At 34.0% G+C, this 21,484-nt stretch overlaps 2 protein-coding genes across 8 annotated transcripts; one reads left to right on the top strand and one right to left on the bottom strand.

Annotated features, from left to right (window-relative positions):
* Nucleotides 1-278: 278 nt before the first annotated feature.
* On the bottom strand, nucleotides 279-8,469 carry LOC129306326 (general transcription and DNA repair factor IIH helicase subunit XPD). Of its 4 annotated transcripts, none has more exons than XM_054946853.1 (13): nucleotides 8,236-8,469; nucleotides 6,332-7,077; nucleotides 5,610-5,890; nucleotides 5,175-5,257; nucleotides 4,693-5,096; nucleotides 4,162-4,355; nucleotides 3,817-3,997; nucleotides 3,609-3,733; nucleotides 2,862-2,951; nucleotides 2,631-2,709; nucleotides 2,457-2,533; nucleotides 1,287-1,395; nucleotides 279-588 (listed from the first exon to the last, which is right to left on the bottom strand). In XM_054946853.1, the coding sequence occupies exons 2-13, from the start codon at nucleotides 6,863-6,865 to the stop codon at nucleotides 466-468; spliced, it is 2,280 nt and encodes a 759-aa protein (XP_054802828.1). In that variant the 5' UTR covers nucleotides 6,866-7,077; nucleotides 8,236-8,469; the 3' UTR covers nucleotides 279-465. The 4 variants fall into 4 exon arrangements, with proteins under 4 accessions (XP_054802828.1, XP_054802827.1, XP_054802831.1 ...); XM_054946852.1 differs by having other exon boundaries at nucleotides 6,332-7,082; XM_054946856.1 differs by having other exon boundaries at nucleotides 7,784-8,469.
* A 4,935-nt stretch (nucleotides 8,470-13,404) lies between these two features.
* On the top strand, nucleotides 13,405-20,726 carry LOC129307229 (DNA repair protein RAD4; the record flags this gene model as incomplete). Of its 4 annotated transcripts, none has more annotated exon segments than XM_054948120.1 (13): nucleotides 13,405-13,609; nucleotides 14,583-14,648; nucleotides 14,752-14,873; nucleotides 15,002-15,289; nucleotides 15,387-15,479; nucleotides 16,650-16,742; nucleotides 16,850-16,951; nucleotides 17,370-17,419; nucleotides 17,721-18,473; nucleotides 18,565-18,808; nucleotides 18,895-19,089; nucleotides 19,198-19,350; nucleotides 20,548-20,726. In XM_054948120.1, coding segments are annotated over 13 exon segments (2,387 nt in total), but the record flags the coding sequence as incomplete, so codon positions are not given.
* Between the last annotated feature and the right edge of the window lie 758 nt (nucleotides 20,727-21,484).

The raw sequence follows: 21,484 nt of genomic DNA on the forward strand, positions 1-21,484 counted from the left end.
TACACGTATTAATCATGAAAAACTTATTTATTTAAATACTAACCAAACTCTGGGTCAAAACGGGCATGCCTATTAAACCCAAGGCAAATGGTGAATTGGACAATTGTTTTTCTTTTGTTTAACACAAACGAAATTGCTTATTTTGAAATGTATTTACTAATTTCTCCCTCCCATCCTATTTATAACCAGGATTATTTGGAATGAAAAGTGTTCTTTCTTCAGCACCCATCATCGTCACGGGCAACCATGAAAAATTATAATATTTTTAACAGTTAAACTACTTTTAACCAAATTATATTAATCATCACCCACTAAACAAAATTGATGCAGTCCACAACGATTCTCGAAAACTGTTTAATTTAATTGAACACAAAAATACATCAGGCACAGTTCAATTCCTCTGTCAAATCTTCCCCTCAAGCAGATTCAAAAGTAATGAACAGGTCATGAAGGCGGGCCAAGGTCTCAAAGCAAAACATCGTTCATTTTACCTTCAAGCATCATCTTCTCCAAGTCTTGTTGGGATAATAGAGTTTTCTTGCCACTTTCCCCAGTCTTATCATATGGTTGTGCCATCTTCCGAAGGAACTGTATCCAACAAATTACAAGATAAATTCACGTTACATATCTACTCATTGTCACATCGACATCCAACTCTTAATCGTCTCGTTCCAAGACTAATCACAAAGACCCAAAAAAAAAAAAACAATAGAGAGAGAGAGAGAGACAGGGCATGTTTGATTCTATTTTCTATTTTCATGTTCTTAAAATAAGTTTTGGAAAAAAAAAGTCTGTTTGAATCATTATTCTTAAAAAAATATCTAAAGTGGTAAAATAAAAGGTGAAAGAGTTATTTATTTTAATAACATAATATTCCTTAATGAAAACATGATATATTTTGCCTTTTCTCGAGTTTTGCAGAACAAATAACAAAACATTAAAAAGATGTTCTGTTTTTTTAGCCTTTCAAAACACTTTTAACTTTCTTGTTTTTCAGAACAAATAATAGAAAACACATTTTCAAACAATTTTTTTATTTTTTATTTTTCAAAACAAAAAATTGTTCTGAAAACAAGTAACCAAACAAGCCCACACATTCTAGACCTCATTTCCTCCTAGCCAATCAGGAGGGATTAGGAATAACATGGACAATCAATTAGGAAATATCCCGCAGAAGAGGATAAAAATTGTGTTTTCTTTTTTTCTTTTATATAACAACAATAATTAAAAAAAATCCAATAGCTGGGACAGGATCTACTCGATAGTTTACAGTTACAAAGACAGACCTCACGTGCTATATGCAAAGCCATGTCAGTGCTCAAGTTCAGGTGAGCTTCACGTAAATGAGACAGTATCCAACCAGGCAACTTGGAACGTTTGTCATGACGACTGTACCTGCAGAGTGTAGGCAGTCGTAGTAAAAAACTCAGATATTTCTGTAACTTTGACAACAAACATAAATATATTGGAACCAGTGCCATATAAAATCTTGAATAGGATTGCCTCCAATAAGAAAATAAATGAGTAATCAAAAAAAAAAAAAATGCAGTCATCAAAGGAAGATGTGCTAATTTAGATCTTGGAGAATCACTTAAATTTTACAAACCAGTGTAAGTGCAAAAAAGAAAAAATCTCGAGATAAACTTAGGTAACGATGCATTAAATGTGACATATCTAAGAAAAAAGACCTACTAACCCAATGTGTATAACCTCATCAGACTTGTGATCAAAACCACCTTTAGTTATTTATTGGTCATTTTTTTATAAACATTGTTGTGCGCAGGTGCCTACGTTTTCCTATAGATTTATTCCTCCTCATCAATAGTAAAGTACACAGGAAAGGACAAGTAATCAAATTTAAACTAGATAATTATGTACATGTGCAATCATTATCAAATATTTGGATTTATTTTACTTTATTTTTGTGACAAGCCATCCAGTATACAGTATTATCAGTCAAATCCAAATGCAAACGGGGTTAAGCCCAAATTTGATGGCAGCTCTTATAATGTGTTTCTTATTTACAAACAAGGTTAGAACTTGAGACCTTACCGAGTCCTTCACCATTTAACCCAACCAGGTTGGTAAATTATGTGCCTCGTATCATATCTTTCCTTAGTTTTTTTCCCCCTTCGAACAAAATATATTGTTCTTCAGATGAAAAATAAGATTCAGACACTCAAAAATTTCGTTTGCTTGAACAGTGTTACAGACAGACAGTATTTGAAAGTGGAACATTTTTTTATTTTCCAACAAATGTAATAGTAGTGGAAAGAAAGCAAAGTTACGCTCAAAAATTCTAACCAGAAACTAGTACATTTTGAGACATTCAATCACATTCAAACAACCACTGAACGAGAATGTGGAAGAAATACTTGCAGTGCAACTCCCTCCCATTTCTTCCTTGTTCGTGAAAGATAAATTATATAGAGGGCTAGAAGCTACAAATTACTAACCTTTTGTCAGCAAAAATCATCATCCCGTAATCAGCCTTCGACCGAATAACACGGCCTACACATTGAGCAGCTTGTCTCTGCTCCACCAAAAAATGATGTTACAAAGGCTTGTAGATGCACAAATCACTAAGTTTAGGAGTCAGATAGTTGAATTGATAGAAGTAGTAGTCATACCAAGGCATCAAAAGTCAGAAAATCTCCTTCCTTGATTTGAAAAGTATCACGTAGATATTCTAGGCGTGCTAGCAAAATTCTGAAATCAAAGTACTCTTGAAATCAATAATGTATTCTAGGCAACCAGCAACATAATGTATATTGGAAATGAAAACCAATCATGATCAACTAGACATATAATGATAGAGACATAGAATGCACTTATTTAGAAATTAATCCAGGGGAGCTTACTTGCTTAATGTATATTGGAAAGGTACACCAAACATGATCACAAGTCTGCCATAATGTCTATCAAAATCTATACCTTCAGCAACTTTCCCCCTGCAAAAGGCACATGTATTCTTGAATTTTCATTAGCTATGACAGGTACATGGATAAAAAATCACAACGCTAGGCCACCCAATAAGTAAATGAGAGGAATGAAATTGTCTTTTTGTAAACAATCAACAACACAATTCTGTTATGAGTCTGCATATGTTAAAATCAGAATCCACGTCACACAGTGTTATCTATTTCAATCACAGAACAGATGGCAGATTTTAAATTCTGATGTAAAAAAAAATTATAGACAGCCAATCAAAGACAAAGGCCATAATACACAACTAAACTATTTTAGAGAGTTCTTGTCATGAAATGCTATTCCAATTCCCTTATTTAAGAAGTCATAGGGGGAGGAAAAACTGATTTAAACCTAAAGAAGACAGGATAAGACAAGATAAAGCCTAGTCCAAAATAAATTAAATAACCTGACTTTCAAAATAAAGATCATTAATAAAACATAAAATGAACTTAATCAGATTCTAGATTTTTCTATGCTTAGCATAAATCTTCAATTCTCCTTCAGTTATATTTGCCTTTTATTGTATCAGCACAGAAAGACTCATTCTGTTCTTGGTTCAACAAAGCATATAGCTTGATCAATCCAGTTAGGAGATAAAAAGTAAAGATATCCAGAGGGAAATGTTTTTGGTGTCATACCTAGCAACAGAGAAAAAGACAGCACCTCTTCCACAATCACAAGCCTTGCGGTAGTTATCAAGAGCCAATGTAGTTTCTACCACATCTTGAGTCTCAATAAAAACAAGCTTGTGTTGCATTATTTCCTGCCACAGAGATTCCTTTAGCATCACCAGACAATAAAACAGAAGAAACTTGCACTAACATAAGAAATATAAAGCATACTCACCTTCAAAATTCCATTTTCATTCCAGCTATTGACTATTCCATCCATATATGAGTAGCTGACAAAGAAACATACAATTCCATCTGGAACAACTGAAGCCATCTCCAACAGTAGCCTCCCATAATTCCTTACTACCCCAAGGTCACTTCTCATATCAAATTTGGTACTGACAGGGAGCTGATCACTGAAATAACAAGCCCATTGTATTGTTAAAAAGCAGCACGAAAAGGGAATACAAGAGAGATATTCAGGGTCCACTCTTACAAAATACAAATTACAGAAACCAGAAATTGAAAATGCACTACATAGGCATGCTGAACAAAAAGGAAGAGAAAATAGTTGGACTACCTGCCCCGTGTAAGAACCATGGGGCATATGCAATCTCTTGTTAGGGACATTGTGAAACTTCGACTGACAACTGGGTTGAAATTCAGAAGACGAGGGTATAGATCTATTGGGCTGAGAGTGCCAGATGTAATCACAACTGACTGAAATCGCTCAAAAACAGGCTTTATCGCAAGAGAAGCATCATGGCAGCAAAGCTGGAATGTCAATGATGAAGAAAATAAGAGAAATATTATAAAAATATATCCAATAATAAAAGCAACTTTTCATGATATAGAGTGTAACATGCAGCAACTAATCACTATTCACGCTATGCAGGAGATATAGATCCAAATAAACACATCAAAACATTTAGTTAACTCATTCTCAAACGCAGTTACTAAATAAATAGTTTCCGAGGAGAAGAAATGTTGCATGATACTTGTGCTACATACATCGTTAACTGAAATACTGAATAATTAATACTCAACAACTTTTGAGCAACTTTGAGATGGTCAAAAAAGTAAAAACACATGAAAGAACAAAAACACTAACCTGCAACACAGGATCTGGAATATGTGGCATTCTCTCATCAAAAGGTTCAATTATAATGGAAAAACCACGAGCGTATGTGCCAACAAGTGTGGCAAAATCACATATAGTTTGGATATGTAGAAATTCATCAGTATCTGTAATTTCCAGTGTCAACATCAATGAATGCAGGCGATCATAACAGAACTTGAGTGTTTTTTGGTCAATTCCAGCATGATTCATAATAGAGGTAACAAAGGCTACAGGGCTTTCCTTCTCCAAATTCTCAGTTTCAAGGCGCCCTTCAAGATATTGAACAAATCTACGTAAAACATGAAGAAAATGCTCAGCTCGGCGAATGTTGCCTGGTACAGCCTCCTTTAGAATATCATCAGGCAAAGCTGGATTTGCAAGCCAACCATCCGTAGCTGAGAAAAGAAAACAAGTTTAGTTAAGATAAATGAAGCACCCTTTAAATATCAGTAAAATACAAACATTTTACCTACCAGGTAGGTCTCCTCTTAGAGCCAAGCCCTCAACAAGCCTGTTGTATTCAGCACGTAGTCTACCTGCGTCAGTGGCCTTGAACCTTCCTACCAGGTCAAACAATTAAGAGAATCTAAATCAAATTCCAACAATGGGTTGGGAACAAAAGAAAAACAAAATAAGCCCAAAAATATACTCAAGCAAAAAACCGAAAACAATAATGATACAACATTGCAGAGGCAAGGCATTAGGGATTTCAAATGCACTCACAAAGAATTGAAAGTCCTTTACCTTTTTAAATCAGAAAACCGATGTGGGGAACACATAAATATTGTATACAAGTAAGATATAATCACAGGAACTCATTTGTATTTTATTATTCCATGTTGAAGTTGATACAACAAAAAAAAAAAAGTCATGTAACAATAAAGGTAACTGCTAGAAACAGAGCATACTTGTCAATTTCCTGATTCATCTTATGGAGATTTCTTCTAGCACCTTCAATAGTCTGCCTCCTGACACTCACACTAAGCGCTTCAATACAGACATTATCAATATTGTGAGCCTCATCAAAAACAACAACAGACTCTCTCTGCATCTCCTTAGATATTATGCTAGCCACTTTAGGATCAAGCAAATATTGATAACTGTAGACCACGACATTTGCAAATTGAACCATATGTCGTGCCAAAAAGTATGGGCACCACCCTTTCTCCTTCCCAAATGCTCTCAGATCCTACAATCATATAGACCAAGAGAAAAAATAACTACATTTATAACTAAAAGATGCATTCACAAAAGGGTAGAACTAAAATTTACATGACAATAGGTTCATCATTTAATTAATATCACTACCACTACAACACGCTAGGTGCTTCTTCATCAGTAATGGGGATTCTAAAATTCCAGTCATGCAGCAAAACTAGCCAGACATGTTATATTCATATTAAATTAGTTGGTTCTTAAAGAAAAATGCATAACAATTTAAAAAAAAAAATTCCTTTTTGCTAGCAGCCCTTAAACCTGGTGGGCACATGCAAGCATAAAAAATTCTAAGTTTGAAGTTTCAAAGCCAGGTTTTGGGTCTGAATGTCATTTAACCACAAAGGCCTATTAAAATAAGGTTTTGATCATTAAATCTATCTTAAAATGTCAGATCCGATCAAGTTTTAGCCACCTGTAAGGTATAAACTCCAGGCGGCAAAACTGCAGAAGAACCGGCCCTCTCATACTGCTCAAAGAACTCACAAGTGGGGATTCTTGGGTTCTCAGCCGCCAATGCTCTGACCCAGCTTGCAGTCAATTTGCGACAGCCAGCATCAACTGAGTCCTGATTCTCCGCTGCCAAAACCCTGGGATTGATACAGAGATTCTTCCTTGAAGACAATCCCACAGCCAAGATCTTGGCAGAGGGACCCAGATGCTGAAGCTGGTAATTGTGGAGTAATTTGAGTTCAGCAAGAGTCTTCTCCATCTCATGGACAGTGCGAGTACAATAGACAAGCTTAACTGGGTTCTGGGGTTTGGAGAGAGTGTAGCTGGTGATCAAGGAAAGGAGGGCAATAGTCTTGCCTGTGCCTGTTGGCATTTCAAGGAGGCAATGGCCCCTAGCATCAAGAGCTCGCTTCAGCTCCAGCATGTAAGCATATTGTTCTGGGTAAATGTTATCATAGGGGAAGTACACTGTAACATCTTCTATCGGGAACTTCATTGTTATGGTGCTCAGAGTCCAGTGATGAGATCAGATAACGCGCCTACTGTAGAGCCCTGATTTATTAGGGTTTCACAACTTTACCGTTCAAGTCACCTTGGCCTTCAATGTCATTCCATTAGGATTTGTGAGAGGAAGCAGCCTCAGGGAATACGAGTAACAACCAAAGCATTTCCTTGACCATGCTCCCCGGAATCACACTAGCGATTGCTCTATTCTTGTTTTCATCAAAGACAAAACAAGCAAAGATTACACTTATGAATTATGAAATAAATAAAAAAATCAAAGCTAGATGAAGCCACTTTTAAACTTAAAAAAGAAAAAAAGAAGAAGAAAAAAAGGGGGGAGGGGAGAAAAATCACTGCTAGTATCCCTTAAATGCTTGGACATTTTTTTCATCCTTTTTTAAGCCTTGTATCGAGCATTTGCCAGGCATGCTTGAAAATGTAGGCGGCAAGATATTTTCATTCCTCCCACATTAACATCAAACACAAAGCTACTAGCAACGCCACCATGACATCCAAACCAGCACATAACATTATAATTCAAGTGATTATGTTTATTAGTCAAAGGTTATCAAACTTTCACATCAACAAGAACCTAACGATACCTCTGCTTGTGACATGTATTTTCCCTAATCTCACCTAAAGCACTGGGTTCACAAAATCCTCTTAATACCAATTTTCTCCACAATTGACGAGCATACAGTAAAAGTAGGCACAAATCAGTGCCATTTTGCCATAATTACATTCAGGTGACCAATCGAAGGGATCAACAAATTTCAAATAACGTAACTTGCGGAGCACAATGTAAAGGCGAAAAACTGTGAAATTTACCAAAACTGATAATGTACCCTGAAATTTACTAAAACCGATAAATAGATTAAATCTCCACGGTGCAGAAGAGAATAATTCAAACCTCCACTACCCCCCGGCGTGTGTTCCTTCACTTTAGGTTCCCACAAGACAATTCCGTTGTCAACACTCTGGAAGCATTACAATGCATCGCTTCTGAGATTAACTAAAAAAATTACGAAGGCTAGGAAATTATAAATGACCAACTGTGCTAAGCCACTGATCTGGCAATTAAAAGCCTCATTCTCCAGAACAAAAAGCATAGTTCTTACTAACACAAAGTCGTCGATCATTTTAAATTCTTCACTTTTGCAATAGAAGTATCCAAAGGCCGGTGAAGTCACATTAATTTCAGCAAGACCATAGTCTCTCCCCACAGCCAATCACACTCAAATAATTTCCGTTAAAAATATACTGACACTTCAAAGAGCAATCCCTCGCTTTTGGGAGGCACATTATGCTTCGAATTCCAATGACAGAACAGCAAAGTCAAGAACAATTGGAGAGGCGACGAACCTAGAGCAAGAAGGCAGAAGCACACGAACTCACGATCACGAAGCACGAAGGGAAGGTCAGCGAGAAGCACACAAAGCATAAGCAGAGGCGAGAAGCTAGAGCCAGCTGAAGCACGAGGCAGGAACACGAAGAAGGAGCAAAGGCTATGGAGCTGGGAGGGGACGAGGCTGAAGAAGCAACGGCGGATCGGGACTTGCACCCTGACTCGGGTCGGCAGCAAAAAATGTCGAAACAATTAATTTATCATTTTTGGTAAAATATTTAATATTTGCATTGATGATGATTATATAGATCCAATTGCACATATGTTGGCCCAAGCTGGTTAAAAAAAAAAAAGAAAGAAAGAAAATGATCTGTTGCCCAACAAACTGGCAGATCCGCATTTCATATATTTATTGTTTATACAGGATCTGCATTTTATAATAACATAGATAGAGTAAATAGAGCTAGATAGATTTTAGAGAAAATTATAAAGAGGTTCTATATGCAAACAAATATGTATAAATAAGCTACATGAATTTGTAAAAAAATACACTCAAGTCTCATATAACTTAATTGTAATTAAATTTATGAGATAAGATGACAAAAATGTCTTTAAACTCTCATTAATTTGATTAGGTTGTTTAAATGATTATTGATTGCTACTAACTTGTCAAAAAATAATTTTTAAGACATGTTTTTATTAAAATATTAATATTTTAATGTTTATGGGTAAAACATTAATATTTAAGGTTTATTAGTCAAATTTCTCACATTTACAAGTAGTATTAATATTTTAATATTTGTAAATTTAGACTTGTAAATTAAGATGTTTAACTTTTAAATATGCAAAGTTTGACTTATAAATATTAACTTATTAATATTGTAAGAAGTCAACGTGTACGTATAAGAATTTTTAACTGTAAATCTTGAAGATTTACTTATAAACTTGTGATCATCAACTTGTAAATATTAAAATATGAATAATTTAATAAAAAATTTTACTAGTCACTACCATCCGATCAAAAACTACTAGTGGTCAATATGTTAATTAAACGGGCGGAAATCTAAGGACTTTTGTGTCATTTTAAATGGCAAGGTAATTATTATCAAGTTATATAAAACTAATGTATTTTAAAAGTGATAATCAAACAAAACTTGACAAGTCAATTTAAATAAATTTAAAAAATTTTATAGTCGGACTTGAAAGTCTAAAGATTTTTTTTTTTGCTCTAGATTTATCCGAGTATCACTTGATAGGCCAGTTTAAATAAATGTTTCATATGGTCAAACTTGAAAGTTTAGAAGATTTTTATTACTCTGGGTTTATTCGGGCTACTCGGGTAAACCCAAAGAAATTTGGGCAAAGCTTGAACCTAATTGAACTTAGTCCAAATATCCAAATTTCTTTTATATTATTTATAAAATAAGTTAAAAATTAAAAATTTAATTTTTAAAAATAAAAATTGAAATTACATAAAAATTAAAAATAATATTTAATAATTTGAGTATTCGGGCTAACCTAAATAAGTTAGAAAGCCTAACAAGTTAGGCCAAATTTAGCTAGATGAGTTTTTTTATATGTTAAAGTATTTTAAGCGCGATTCAAATAAGTTCAACTTCAATTAAATTCAACTAAATAAGCCTAACCTACTTAAATTATTGGCTCTAACATATTTTCATAAATTCATGGGATTTTTTGCAAATAAAATTCTTATATAGAACATATTTATAATTTCTAAGAAGTAGCTTACGACCCTTTCAATGAAAAAAAAAATTGTTTATATTTTTAATTTTCATAGGCAGAAAATTCCAAAATAATTTTATATAGAAATAAAATAAATTTCTATTTATATATTTTTTATTCTATCACTTACCCCATGGTATCTTGGGAAATCTATAGGATATTAATGTCTCCTATTTAAACTAATCAAAACTTCTACTATATAAAATCATTATTACTAACAATAACCATATAGATACAGTGAACATATTTATTTAATATGATTGTATATTAAGGAGCTCGAATTTGACATGTTTAGGTAACAAATTTTAAAATAAAACAAGTTGTTATTTTTTTATTTTTGATTCCATGGGCAGCCTCATGGGTATTTATAGATAGTGCCAGGAAAACGGATTGAGTTCACGAGCTAGCCCGTTTAACCCACACAATTTGACAGGTTAGATTGGAAAAATTAGCCCTTTTTTAAAACAGACTGGGTTAGCCTAACCCGTAAAATTAGCAAGCTAAAACAGGCTAGCCCGCGGGCTAGCATATTTAAAAAATAATTTTTTATCTTTTAATTACATTATATCTTTTTATAAATTTATAATAATGATAATATTTTTAAATATATAATTTATGACTCTCAAATATGTTATTTACGTTTGAAATATAGTGTAAATTCTTTCTACAATTTACAAATAAAATTTTTGTTATAGTTTGTGAAGATAATTTATTAGTTTTTATAGAAATATTTTGAATATATATTATTTATTAATCTCATAATATCTATTGATTGAAATTATAAATATAAATTTATTGAGAAAAATAATATAAATTTATATTCAAATTTTCTTTCTCAGTAATAAAGATAACACACCTAAGTGAGAAAATGATTGATACTTGATAGTAAAAATCTAGCAAAATAAATTTGCTTGATTTGATTCTATATTTATTTTATTTATTTTTAAATTTTTTAATTGCTAATTTGCTTTAAAATATGAAATATATATTTATATTATATAAATTTTAAATTATTAAAAATATTTAATAATTTTTTGCAAGCCAGCCCGCAGGTTGGCTAGCTTGCTAGAAAATGGGTTGGGTTAAATTTTTCAACCCGTTTTATCTGGCGAGCTAACCCAACCTAACCCACAAAAATGCCAGCCCGCACAAGCTGGCCAGTAACCCATTTGCCCAGTGCTTTTTATACAAGTGTTTAACTTGTACCTATTTTGATTGACCTGATATTGTCCCGACTCAAAAATAATTAGGATGAGACTTTATGAGATAAGATAAGAAAGGAGTTCGGGATCAGACACAGGATTACTATCTAGATGTCCCGTCCTATCTTGAATATTATATATATTATTTTTTATTTTAAAAATATACATTAAATATATTAATTATATTAATATAATTTATACTTATATTAATCATATCAATTATAATTTCAATAGTTGCAATTCTTATATAAAACTAAAGTTTTTTATATTGATAATTTTAATGACATAGAGTAAACAGGACGATATCTTTAGTTTTAATATATTAATTATATTAATACAATTTATTCTCATATTTATCTATTTAATAACTTTTATTTATATCACATTTCTTATTTTATTTTTGGAAAAGTAATTAACTTAATACATCTCAACTAAAGTAGAAGAACAATGATTTGATGGCATGCCTGGCTTGCCTATTGCTACTCTTATAACCTAGAAATTACTTGTAATTGTTATCATAATGTCTAGTTGTGATTAATGTTATTTAATAATTGACTTTTAAATTATTATGATTTATGTACTTGTGTTGTTTTAATTTTAAACTTAATAAATTATATAATTTAAAATTTTAATGAATGTTATTATATAAATCTTTTTTCGATATTATTTGATTTATTAGAATAGCGGGACGTTTTGATCTTGTCTTAGTCCTGTTCTAATTTCTAATTAGATGGGACAACTTTTGAGATAAGACAAGATATGGGATAAAAATTTAATCCTTTTTTTTTGAATGGAATAGGAGTATTTCGGTCCCGTCCCATCTCACGAACACCCTTAGATATTTATAATTTTTTCTCTTTACCACTAAAAACATCTCTACATAAGGAATAAAAAATATATAATAATTCATGTTATTATTGTTATAGTCATTAAGTTATAATTAACTTTGCAATTCTATGTCACACTTTATTGACACTAATTTTTAAAATTATCAAGGTATTATTTACTAGATATTTAACTTTTATTAGTTTTTATAATTTGAATATCGAAAGGAGAGAGAGAAAAAATATTATTGAGCTAGATTGAAAATATGAAGAAATGAGGATGAAAGTTTTTAATTGATTTTTATTTTTTCCCATTACATCTTTTTATTAAAATGTTATTTCCCCACTTGTTCATCATTTTTTAAAAATCAGACTCCTTAAAATCTCTAGTCCCCTGCCTTTTATTCTCCTCAAATCAAACATAATTAATGTTCATGAGGAATAAAAAATATAATCATTTTATGTCCCATTGCTCTCTAAAGAGAATTAAAATGTTCATTAGTTTTACTGTTTTGGATACGTTTGGGGATGGATCCAGAAACTACTTTAAGGGGGCAACTTGAAAATAAAATTTGAGGTTGGGGAGGCAAAATCTTTTTTATAATTTTTTTGAGTAAAAGTTTAAATTATCCCAATGGATGATTGAAATGTGGGGGACAAGAACTCCTCCTTACTCCCTCGATCTGTCCTTAGATGTGACTTTATTACTAAACATTCTTTCTTGATCTGCGGACTCTTTTAGTATATCTTCTTTTTTATTTGTGGCTTTTATCTTGTAATTGCTTTTATTTTAATTAATATTATTTAACTTTTGGAAAAAAAATAGTAGTCAAGACCTTTATATAAAATTTATATTAATTTAGGATAAATTATTGTCAAAATTTGAATGAAAATAAACTCTAATGAACTATTGTTAATTTATAATTAATTGTTAAAACTTGAATGAATATTTATTAATAAAAAATTAATTCAAATCGATAAATATCCATTTAGATTTTAACAATAATTAATTCTTGATCGGTATAAATTTTACTCCCTTCGTTTAAAAATATAAGACATTTTTAACCTAATCTCACCCCATTAAAGTAATTACTTATTTTTAAACTAACTTTATCTTTCATATTTACTTTTCTTAAAAACCTTATAATAAATATAAAGTCATTATTAATAGAGTTATTTTTGAAAAAAAGATGATTACATCTCGAAAAACTAAAAATACCTTATATTTTTTAATATCTAATTTCTTAAAAAATATTTGTATTTTTAAATGAAGAGGATATATAATGTACCTTGATTGCCATTTTTCTTAACTTTCTTTTTTTTAAAAAACTTTTTATTCACAATTTTACATTCTATCAAAAATCTTAAACCCACCATAAGGGGCTTAGGGCTTTTTCTGTCCTTCCCAAATTTCAATTCTGTAATGCCTTTATTGGCTTGCTTGTCCCTGCCCGGACCATAAAGAACCAAGAACACGCCCATTTCTTTACAAGAACCAACTGTTTCTGGCGCCACGAGCCTCACTTTTTATTCCCCACTCTTTGAATCCTGAGAGATTGGCAAGACTAGAGTAATGCGAAGCAGAGGTAGTTCCAAGCGAAAGAGACGTGCCTCATCCTCAGGTACCTACTTTGATTTGTGATCTTCTTCAGCCTTTTTTCTGTATTTCTCAGAAATACGAGAAAGAGATAACTTGGAGAAACTTTATGTAATATCGAAAGTGAATAGATAAGGCTCCAATTAAGTCACGAAGGAATTCTGCCATTTTGTTAAGAGGGAAGAAATAAAATGCGGAAGAAGAGAACAAGATGAAGATAAGAGAGATAAGAGGACGGAGGCAAAAGATTCCACTATTAGCATAACAGAATTCGTGGGGGCCAAGCTCGAATATAACATGCTGGAATCCCCAAAACGACGCAGCAAGGAAAAGAAATGAAGTGGCAATGAAAAAGCTGTTACCCGGACCAGATAAAATAACGCCTCTAAAGTATTATCTTTGTATCACATTTGAAGCATTTAATTAATCAACTTTTGAAAGAGGGAGTTCCTTCTTTCGGCCTTCACGTCTTTTTTCTCTGAAATAAAAATCACATTCATTAGAAAACTCTCCTTAAACCCATAGAATGCAAGGGGCAGTAGTGTGTAGGGCAACTTTTAGTTTGACCTTCGTGTTTGAGCGATGGAAAGTTGATCACTTTATAAATTATGCTTCTGCAGCTTTTTTTTTTTTTTTTAATGGAATGCATCCAGTTATGATTCTGACAATAGGGGCTGATTGAATTGAAGTAATTTATTTTTCAATACCTCAAACTCGAACTTGTTTTTTTTTTCTTTTTTCTTTTTGCCTGCTGAATGTTTCGGAATGATGACCTTTTGACCTGTAATTGGCTTAGTATCAAGCTTCTGTGTGTGTTTGGAGAATTTAAACCAAAAATACCATGTTCAACTTTTATTTCTAACTTAAAAGAGCAGCCTATAGTCTTAGAGCTGTAAGTTACCTTTGGATAAATGAATCTATAAAATCAATGCCAGTGACATTCTAAATTCTTGTTCATTTACATTCTTGTTGTCATTCAATCATTGTCAAAATTACAGAAAATGAAACGAGAGCTCTACACAACTTGGAAGGTAGAAGCCAATTTCAGCCGCCAAGTGATATTGGTCTGATAATATTTTGTTAATCTTTTCTCGTTTGAGTTGGCTGTCAAGAATGAGGAAATTATATTACAGTACTTATGTAACCAATGTTTATGCCGATTTTCAGGAATGCTGGATAAAACATTCCAGGAGGCAGGGGCCAAGTTCCTTAGCTGTGCCGATAAAGTTGGCTCTTCCTTGAAAGAGACAGATGATAGTAATCTTCATTTAGATCATTCAATTGGGATGGTTAGTCCCACTAAATTATTTTTCTGCTAATTGACAGCTTTTGATGTGTAATTTTTTTACTAGCTGTATAATTTACCTTCGTTCTGAATTCATTAATACTTGAGGTTCTGATTTTCTCATTGCCACAGTCTGAGTCAGAAAGAAATGACTATCAAGCCTTGGAACCAGTCCTGCCACCAGAGACTTTAGAGAATGGACATTGCAGTAGAAATGTTATGAAAAATGCTTCTTTGAAAGAGAAATGTGATGATGTAAGTTTAGACAAAAGCCACTGGAACAACAAGGAAGAACTGGATGACTCAGATTGGGAAGAGGGTTCAATTGCCCCAGATGATCATCCTATGACTATTGAATTGAATGTGACCCCTGATTTATCTACACAGAAACGAATTCGCCGTGCTTCAGCCCAGGATAAGGTCTAATACTATCCTGTATGAGCAGTTAGCTGTATGGTTGGTTTTGATGTCATAACTAATATAGCCCTTGCTGAAAGTAATTTTGTGCATTCTCCAGGGCTTTGCTGAGCTTGTGCACAAGGTTCATTTGCTTTGTTTACTTTCTCGTGGAAGATTAATTGACAAAGTCTGTGATGATCCTCTAATTCAGGTTATTTCCTGGACTTTCAGTGTGAATAATACACTTTTGAATATAATCAATAACTAGAATGGACACTTGTACAATGCATGGGATAGCATTGCCTCACTTGAAATAATTAAAATTATTTTGAGTAAATTTTATATCAAAGTGAAAGCCATAAAAGTTAGATTAAATACAAACCAATAAACAATGAAGATTTATGGAAGAAATGCATAAAGACAACATGTGACGTTGCATATATTTATTGTATAAAATTGGGAAACATGATTAATAGATGACTAAAACAATTACTTTTTGTTGATTGGTACTTGGGGTGATAAAATCTCAGTTCTTCGGATAGTAGCTTGCTATAACTTTATGTAGCAAATAGACCGAAAAACTCTTCTGATTGAATCCCAAAGTATGTCTATAAGAGTTTGAGGTAGTTACTATGTTTGGTTGGAGTAGAGGGGACGGGAGGGATTTTCATCAGGAGGGGGAATCAGGAGGGGAGGATTTCGGGGGGGAGAAGGAGCTACAAAATCACTCTAAATCCCCCCAATTTGGAGGGGAGGGTTGGGAGAGGAGGTCCCTCCCCTCCCGTCCATTTTCTCATCCAAATGAGGGGAGATACAACTATCAAATGCTGGCTTGTGTAATCCTTTGGTGAGTTCAGCAGCTTGAAGCTTTTTGGTATGTTTTTCTTCACTGTTTATGAATCTATCCTCTTATTACAGTTTGTGCATTATTGAATGGTGATCTGATGGGCCTACTGGGCCCATCAATCATGTTTATACCAACACCAGACAACTTGCATCTGCTGCTAAGAGGAGGAGACAAGAGAATCATGGGCTGGAAAGCCAACTGCGGGTTTTTTTTCCTAAGGTTTTGCATCACTATTTGAGTAAGGAATTGGTTGGTCTCGTCTTGGAGAGAGTTAAGCTTTTCCAAAGTTGAGCCTCAATTTCCATGCTTCACTTTTGTTAATTTTCTGCTACAGTAACCTAGGATATCATTAATTTTCCCATTTTCCTCTTTCTGTTTGAAGATGCTTGTGATTAATTTCCTAATCACTACTGTTGGAAATAATACCAAGGTTACACCGGTCTTGCTCTAGTTTCTTGCCCAATGAATCATTATATCCTGAACTTTTCACATGGAAGCTTGATGTTAGTTTGAGGCATTTTCTGAACATGGCAGGCTTCGTTGCTTTCTCTACTTCCAGAACACCTGATCCAGCTATCAAATGTCACCAAGCTCACTTCAAAAGCTTTACATCCTCTTGTTGCATGGGTATGGTTTGATTGTGTAGCACAATTTTATTTTTGGTCCAATTGGTGACCATCTTGAACAGACTCATGGTATACCACTTGTTTGGTTTATTTGTGTGATACTTGCAGTTTCATAATAATTTTCGTGTTAAAAAGTTTACTAGTGGAGAAATGTCATTTCATTCTGCTGTGGCATCAGCTCTTGAAACACGTGAGGGTAGTTTTGAGGAGGTAGATCTCTTATCATATTATGAATGTAGCTTTTAAGTTTGTCCTTTAGCGAGAGTTACCTTCATTTTTTTCCTTTTTAATCAGAAGAGCTATATTCATTTTAACATGATTATTCAGGTGCTGATTAATCATAGTATGTTTTCATTCTATATTCATTTTTTTATGTTAACATATATCCAAAGCTTTTCAAATGGTTAAAAATGTGGATCTCTTATTATTAACTCAATCTTGGTATGAAAGGATTTGATGACTTTGAAGTTACCTGATAATCTTCTTATAATTAGACTAAACCAGTAGTAAAATAAAGTTGCTCAAAAATGGCTTGTGTTATCTGAAGCTTATTGTTGATTGCTCTGTTGTCTGAGAAGTTTCATTAACAGGTTCCCCCCCTTTTTGCAATTGCTTCTTTTCAATGCAGGTTGCTGCATTATCAGTTGCCCTATTTAGAGCTTTGAATCTTACAACAAGGTATTGCATAAAAATAAAGTTCATATTTGTCTGGCTTTTTCCCCCCTGTTTTTTTGTTGATGAAGGGCTTTTATCATATGGTTTCAAATAGACCATATTTCATTTGTTACCCCTGCTTTTAAGAAGCTTAGTTTAGGACCCTCTTTTATCATATTGCAATGTTTAGATTATGTTTAATGAATGTTGAATCTGTTTACAAGATCTACTGATTGAACCTTCTTCCGCAACTTCCAGAAGAATTTATTTTCTTGTGCCAAAAGTAGATATGTGGAGTTAATTTTCTTCTGAAATAATATTTCAGGTTTGTCTCCATTTTGGATGTTGCCTCTCTTAAACCAGGTCAATCCTTTAGATCTGATGCAACTGGATCTAGTAAGGGTGTATTTAATGCTCCAACAGTGATGGTATCCAGGCCAGAAGAAGACCTTAGGCACCCTAAAAAATTGTTTTCAGGCTATGAGAGAGAAAATTCCAGTGAAAGTTCTCTTGGCCAATCACATGAAAGGAAGGAATACCACTCAACGAGTCATTTGACTGAGTCCACAAATCCCCCTTTTGCTCATGAGCTGAATGGTAGCGTGTCCAACTCACGAAATTCTGAGACAGAACATAATCACCCTGAATGTCTCACTAACCAGACTGGTAAAGCAAAGAGGAAAGGGGATCTTGAGTTTGAAATGCAGTTGGAAATGGCTCTTTCTGCTACAGCAATTGGGGATGAGTTGAACAAAAAGGAGTCATGTCTGAGAATCTTGAATGCTAATTCAGAAAATTCTCCATCGAAAAGAATCAAAAGGATTATATGTGATGAATCTTTAACCTTCCCGCGTGAAATGTCTACAGCAGTTGGACCAATGAAATTTGGATCTCCTCTGTACTGGGCAGAAGTATATTGCGGTGGAGAGAATTTGACCGGAAAGTGGGTTCATATTGATACTATCAATTTGATTATTGATGGAGAACACAAGGTCGAATCCATGGCTGCTGCATGTAAAACATCTTTGAGATATGTTCTTGCTTTTGCAGGTCAGGGAGCCAAAGATGTGACCCGCAGGTCTTGCATTCTCTCCATTAAATTAGTTCACTATGATTATAATATTGGCTTTACAATTATTTACATTATAACAATGGTATTGACTTATCAGGTACTGTACAAAGTGGCACAAGATTGCGTCACAACGAGTTAATTCAATGTGGTGGGATTCAGTTCTGGCACCACTGAGAGAGCTAGAATCAGGTGCAACTGAAGGAGTGGTTCATGTGGAAACAAACCAAGCTATATCTGCAGAATCCAGAAAGGGTAATTCATTTGCACCAACTCGGAGCTCCCTTGAGGATATTGAGTTGCAGACCAGGGCATTAACTGAACCTCTTCCAACTAATCAGCAGGTAGTCAAAAGTATGCCTGAACAACAAGATGTGCTGGATAATAGATAGCGAGAATTCCTTTGTAAGATTCTTTCTTCCATATGCAGGCTTACAGAAGTCATCCACTTTATGCAATAGAGAAATGGCTTACCAAGTATCAAGTTCTTCATCCCAAGGGCCCAATTCTTGGCTTTTGTTCAGGCCTTCCGGTTTACCCAAGGACTTGTGTGCAGACGCTTAAGACAAAAGGGAGGTGGCTTCGGGAAGGGCTGCAAGTTAAATCCAATGAACATCCTGCAAAGGTCTGGTATGACTTTAAGGACTCAACATATTGTTTCCCTTGTATAATTGTGTTTTATGCCCTTCTAATTTTCACATGAATTTGAATATCTTCTCAATTTTCTGTCCAGCTGCTCAAATCTTCTGTAAAACATCAAAAAGTACAAGATTCTGAGGCTGATGACTATGGTGGCAGTGATTCTAAGGAAAATATTGAATTCTATGGGAAGTGGCAACTGGAACCTCTAAATCTGCCTCATGCTGTAAATGGGATAGTTCCTAAGGTCATTCCTGTTACTTTCTTTGGATATTGTGTAATCGATGATGGGTCTTGGCTCATGATTAGTCTAATAGTTTAGTTGATGAAGTAGACGATAGAAAGAATTAGGATTTCATTATTCAATGCTAAAGTATCATGGTAAGGTAGTAGATGGAGCAACATGCAAGACGGCTTAGAGATCACAAAGAAATCCTCCTTTTTTCATATATGCAACATGAATGAAAAGATAAAATATCTAAACTACCCCTGGCAGAAGCCCTCTTCAATCTCATCTATTCCAAGGCTCCACAAGTTTCCAATCATGCGTATAAATTAAGTAGTAAATGCATGTTGGGCCTGTAGCTGATTCAGAGGAGCTAGTTAATATCACATGTTCAAGAGGTGGAGAGAGAGGGAGTTGGTTAGAGAGGCAGTTACCTATAGGAGGCATCTAGAAGAAGTATGGAAGGCAATTAGTGAGTGTTGTTATGGAGAGACTCTAGCCTCTCAAATGCCAGAGGAGCGGTGTGTGTGTGTCTATTTTTGTGTTTTTATGCTTATTTTCAGTATTTGCAGCTGCCTACATCATCTTTTGGCAGTGTTTGTTTTCTGTTAAATATCACTCTAGAGGTGGTTTCGATGATTGTGGTATCAGAGCAGTCCCCCCCCCCTTCCTTTTTTCAAACAAAGAAAGAAAGAAACCCTGGTGGGTATTGAGAGGGAATATCTCAAGAAGAACTTGCAAAATGGAGGGTGGAGGAGATGTTGAAGAATTGTATGGAACATGTAGATAATATGATGATAGAGACGATAAATGCTATGAAGGAAGATAGAACACTACCAGAGTATAATGTAAGCGACTGGAAAAACTATAATTCAGTATAAAACACAGAAACAAACTCACTCCAACGCACATCAATCCTCTAGCAGTCGGGAGGTTAGAGTCTCTCCCAAACAACACTCACTAATTGCCTGTCATACTCTTATTTAATGCCTTCTGTAAGTAACCCCCTTCTGGCCAGCCACACCCCCCCCCCGGGGGGCGCCTCTTATTCATCAGCTCGACCAATCAGTTACAGGCCAACAATGTACATTACTTGGCGATACATTATTACCTGCAATGAAATTTTAAAATTGGTATATGTATTTTTTCTTTTCTTTCTTATGAGATAATTGAAATTTTCGTGCCACTGATTTCTGTATTTTCCATTTTTCTATCTAGAATGAGCGTGGTCAAGTTGAAGTTTGGTCTGAGAAATGCCTTCCTCCAGGGACCGTGCACTTGAGGTTTCCAAAGGCATTTGCTGTTGCAAAGAGGCTAGAAATTGATTATGCGTCTGCCATGGTTGGTTTTGAATTTAAAAATGGCCGTTCACATCCTGTCTTTGATGGCATTGTGGTGTGCTGAGTTCAGGGATGTTCTTCTAGAGGTACTTATTCTTTTGCTTATATTTTTCCTTTTGTTTTTTTCAAGGAAAGAAAGAAAAGAAAAGGGAAAGTGTTGAAGGTGAATGAAGGAGACTTTTGAATTGTTTAGCATCTCATACAACTCCTTATCTCTTCATTTATAAAACCTTACTGCATTGTGAAGTATGGTAGTTTGGGATTGTTTGCGAGAAGGCCAAGAGCTCATTAATTTATATGGATCTTGATGCTTTGGAAACCCTTTGACCCATCTTCAGTGTTGTTTCTAAAAAACTTAAAGTATACCTTCCTCTAACTTTATATAAGATTTTAGTTTGGTCCCTTAATTTACAAAGTATCTTTTCAAACCTCTAACCCTAATATCATTAGTTTCGAATGATTATTTTTTGTGTCAATCACTATTATTTTACAAAATTACACTTAATATGTTAACATTTAAGAATATTTTGTCAAATATTTAAAAGTTCAAGGAATCTTTTGCTAATAAAATTAATGGTGTTAGGGTTAAAGGATTGGAAAAACATTTTATAAATTAAAGGACCAAAATGAAAGTTGGTGTAAAGTTAAAGGACTAAAGGTGCATTTTAGCCTTCTATAAATGACTAGACTTGCCTCCTATAGAATTAAAGTTTTCCCTGATTTTCATGTTAATGCCACAGCCTTTATTATTATAGTCTGATTGCCATTGTCCTATTCTTCTCACTTCTTTAGGCATATGCTGAGGAGGAGGAAAG

Source organism: Prosopis cineraria, unplaced genomic scaffold, assembly GCF_029017545.1.
Source record: "Prosopis cineraria cultivar Desert tree isolate PC_DT_omini unplaced genomic scaffold, ASM2901754v1 PC3, whole genome shotgun sequence".
Classification (NCBI taxonomy): Eukaryota; Viridiplantae; Streptophyta; class Magnoliopsida; order Fabales; family Fabaceae; genus Prosopis; species Prosopis cineraria.

Bases quoted from the DNA above. Each gene is read 5' to 3' on its own strand.
- LOC129306326 (XM_054946853.1), bottom strand. From the start codon at position 6,865: ATGAAGTTCCCGATAGAAGATGTTACAGTGTACTTCCCCTATGATAAC. The intron at 5,258-5,609 runs GTATGCTCTGTT...CCTGGTAGGAAG, and splicing joins ATGAATCAGGAAATTGACAA to GTTCAAGGCCACTGACGCAG. The intron at 2,952-3,608 runs GTATGACACCAA...TGCCTTTTGCAG, and splicing joins GTCTTTTTCTCTGTTGCTAG to GGGGAAAGTTGCTGAAGGTA.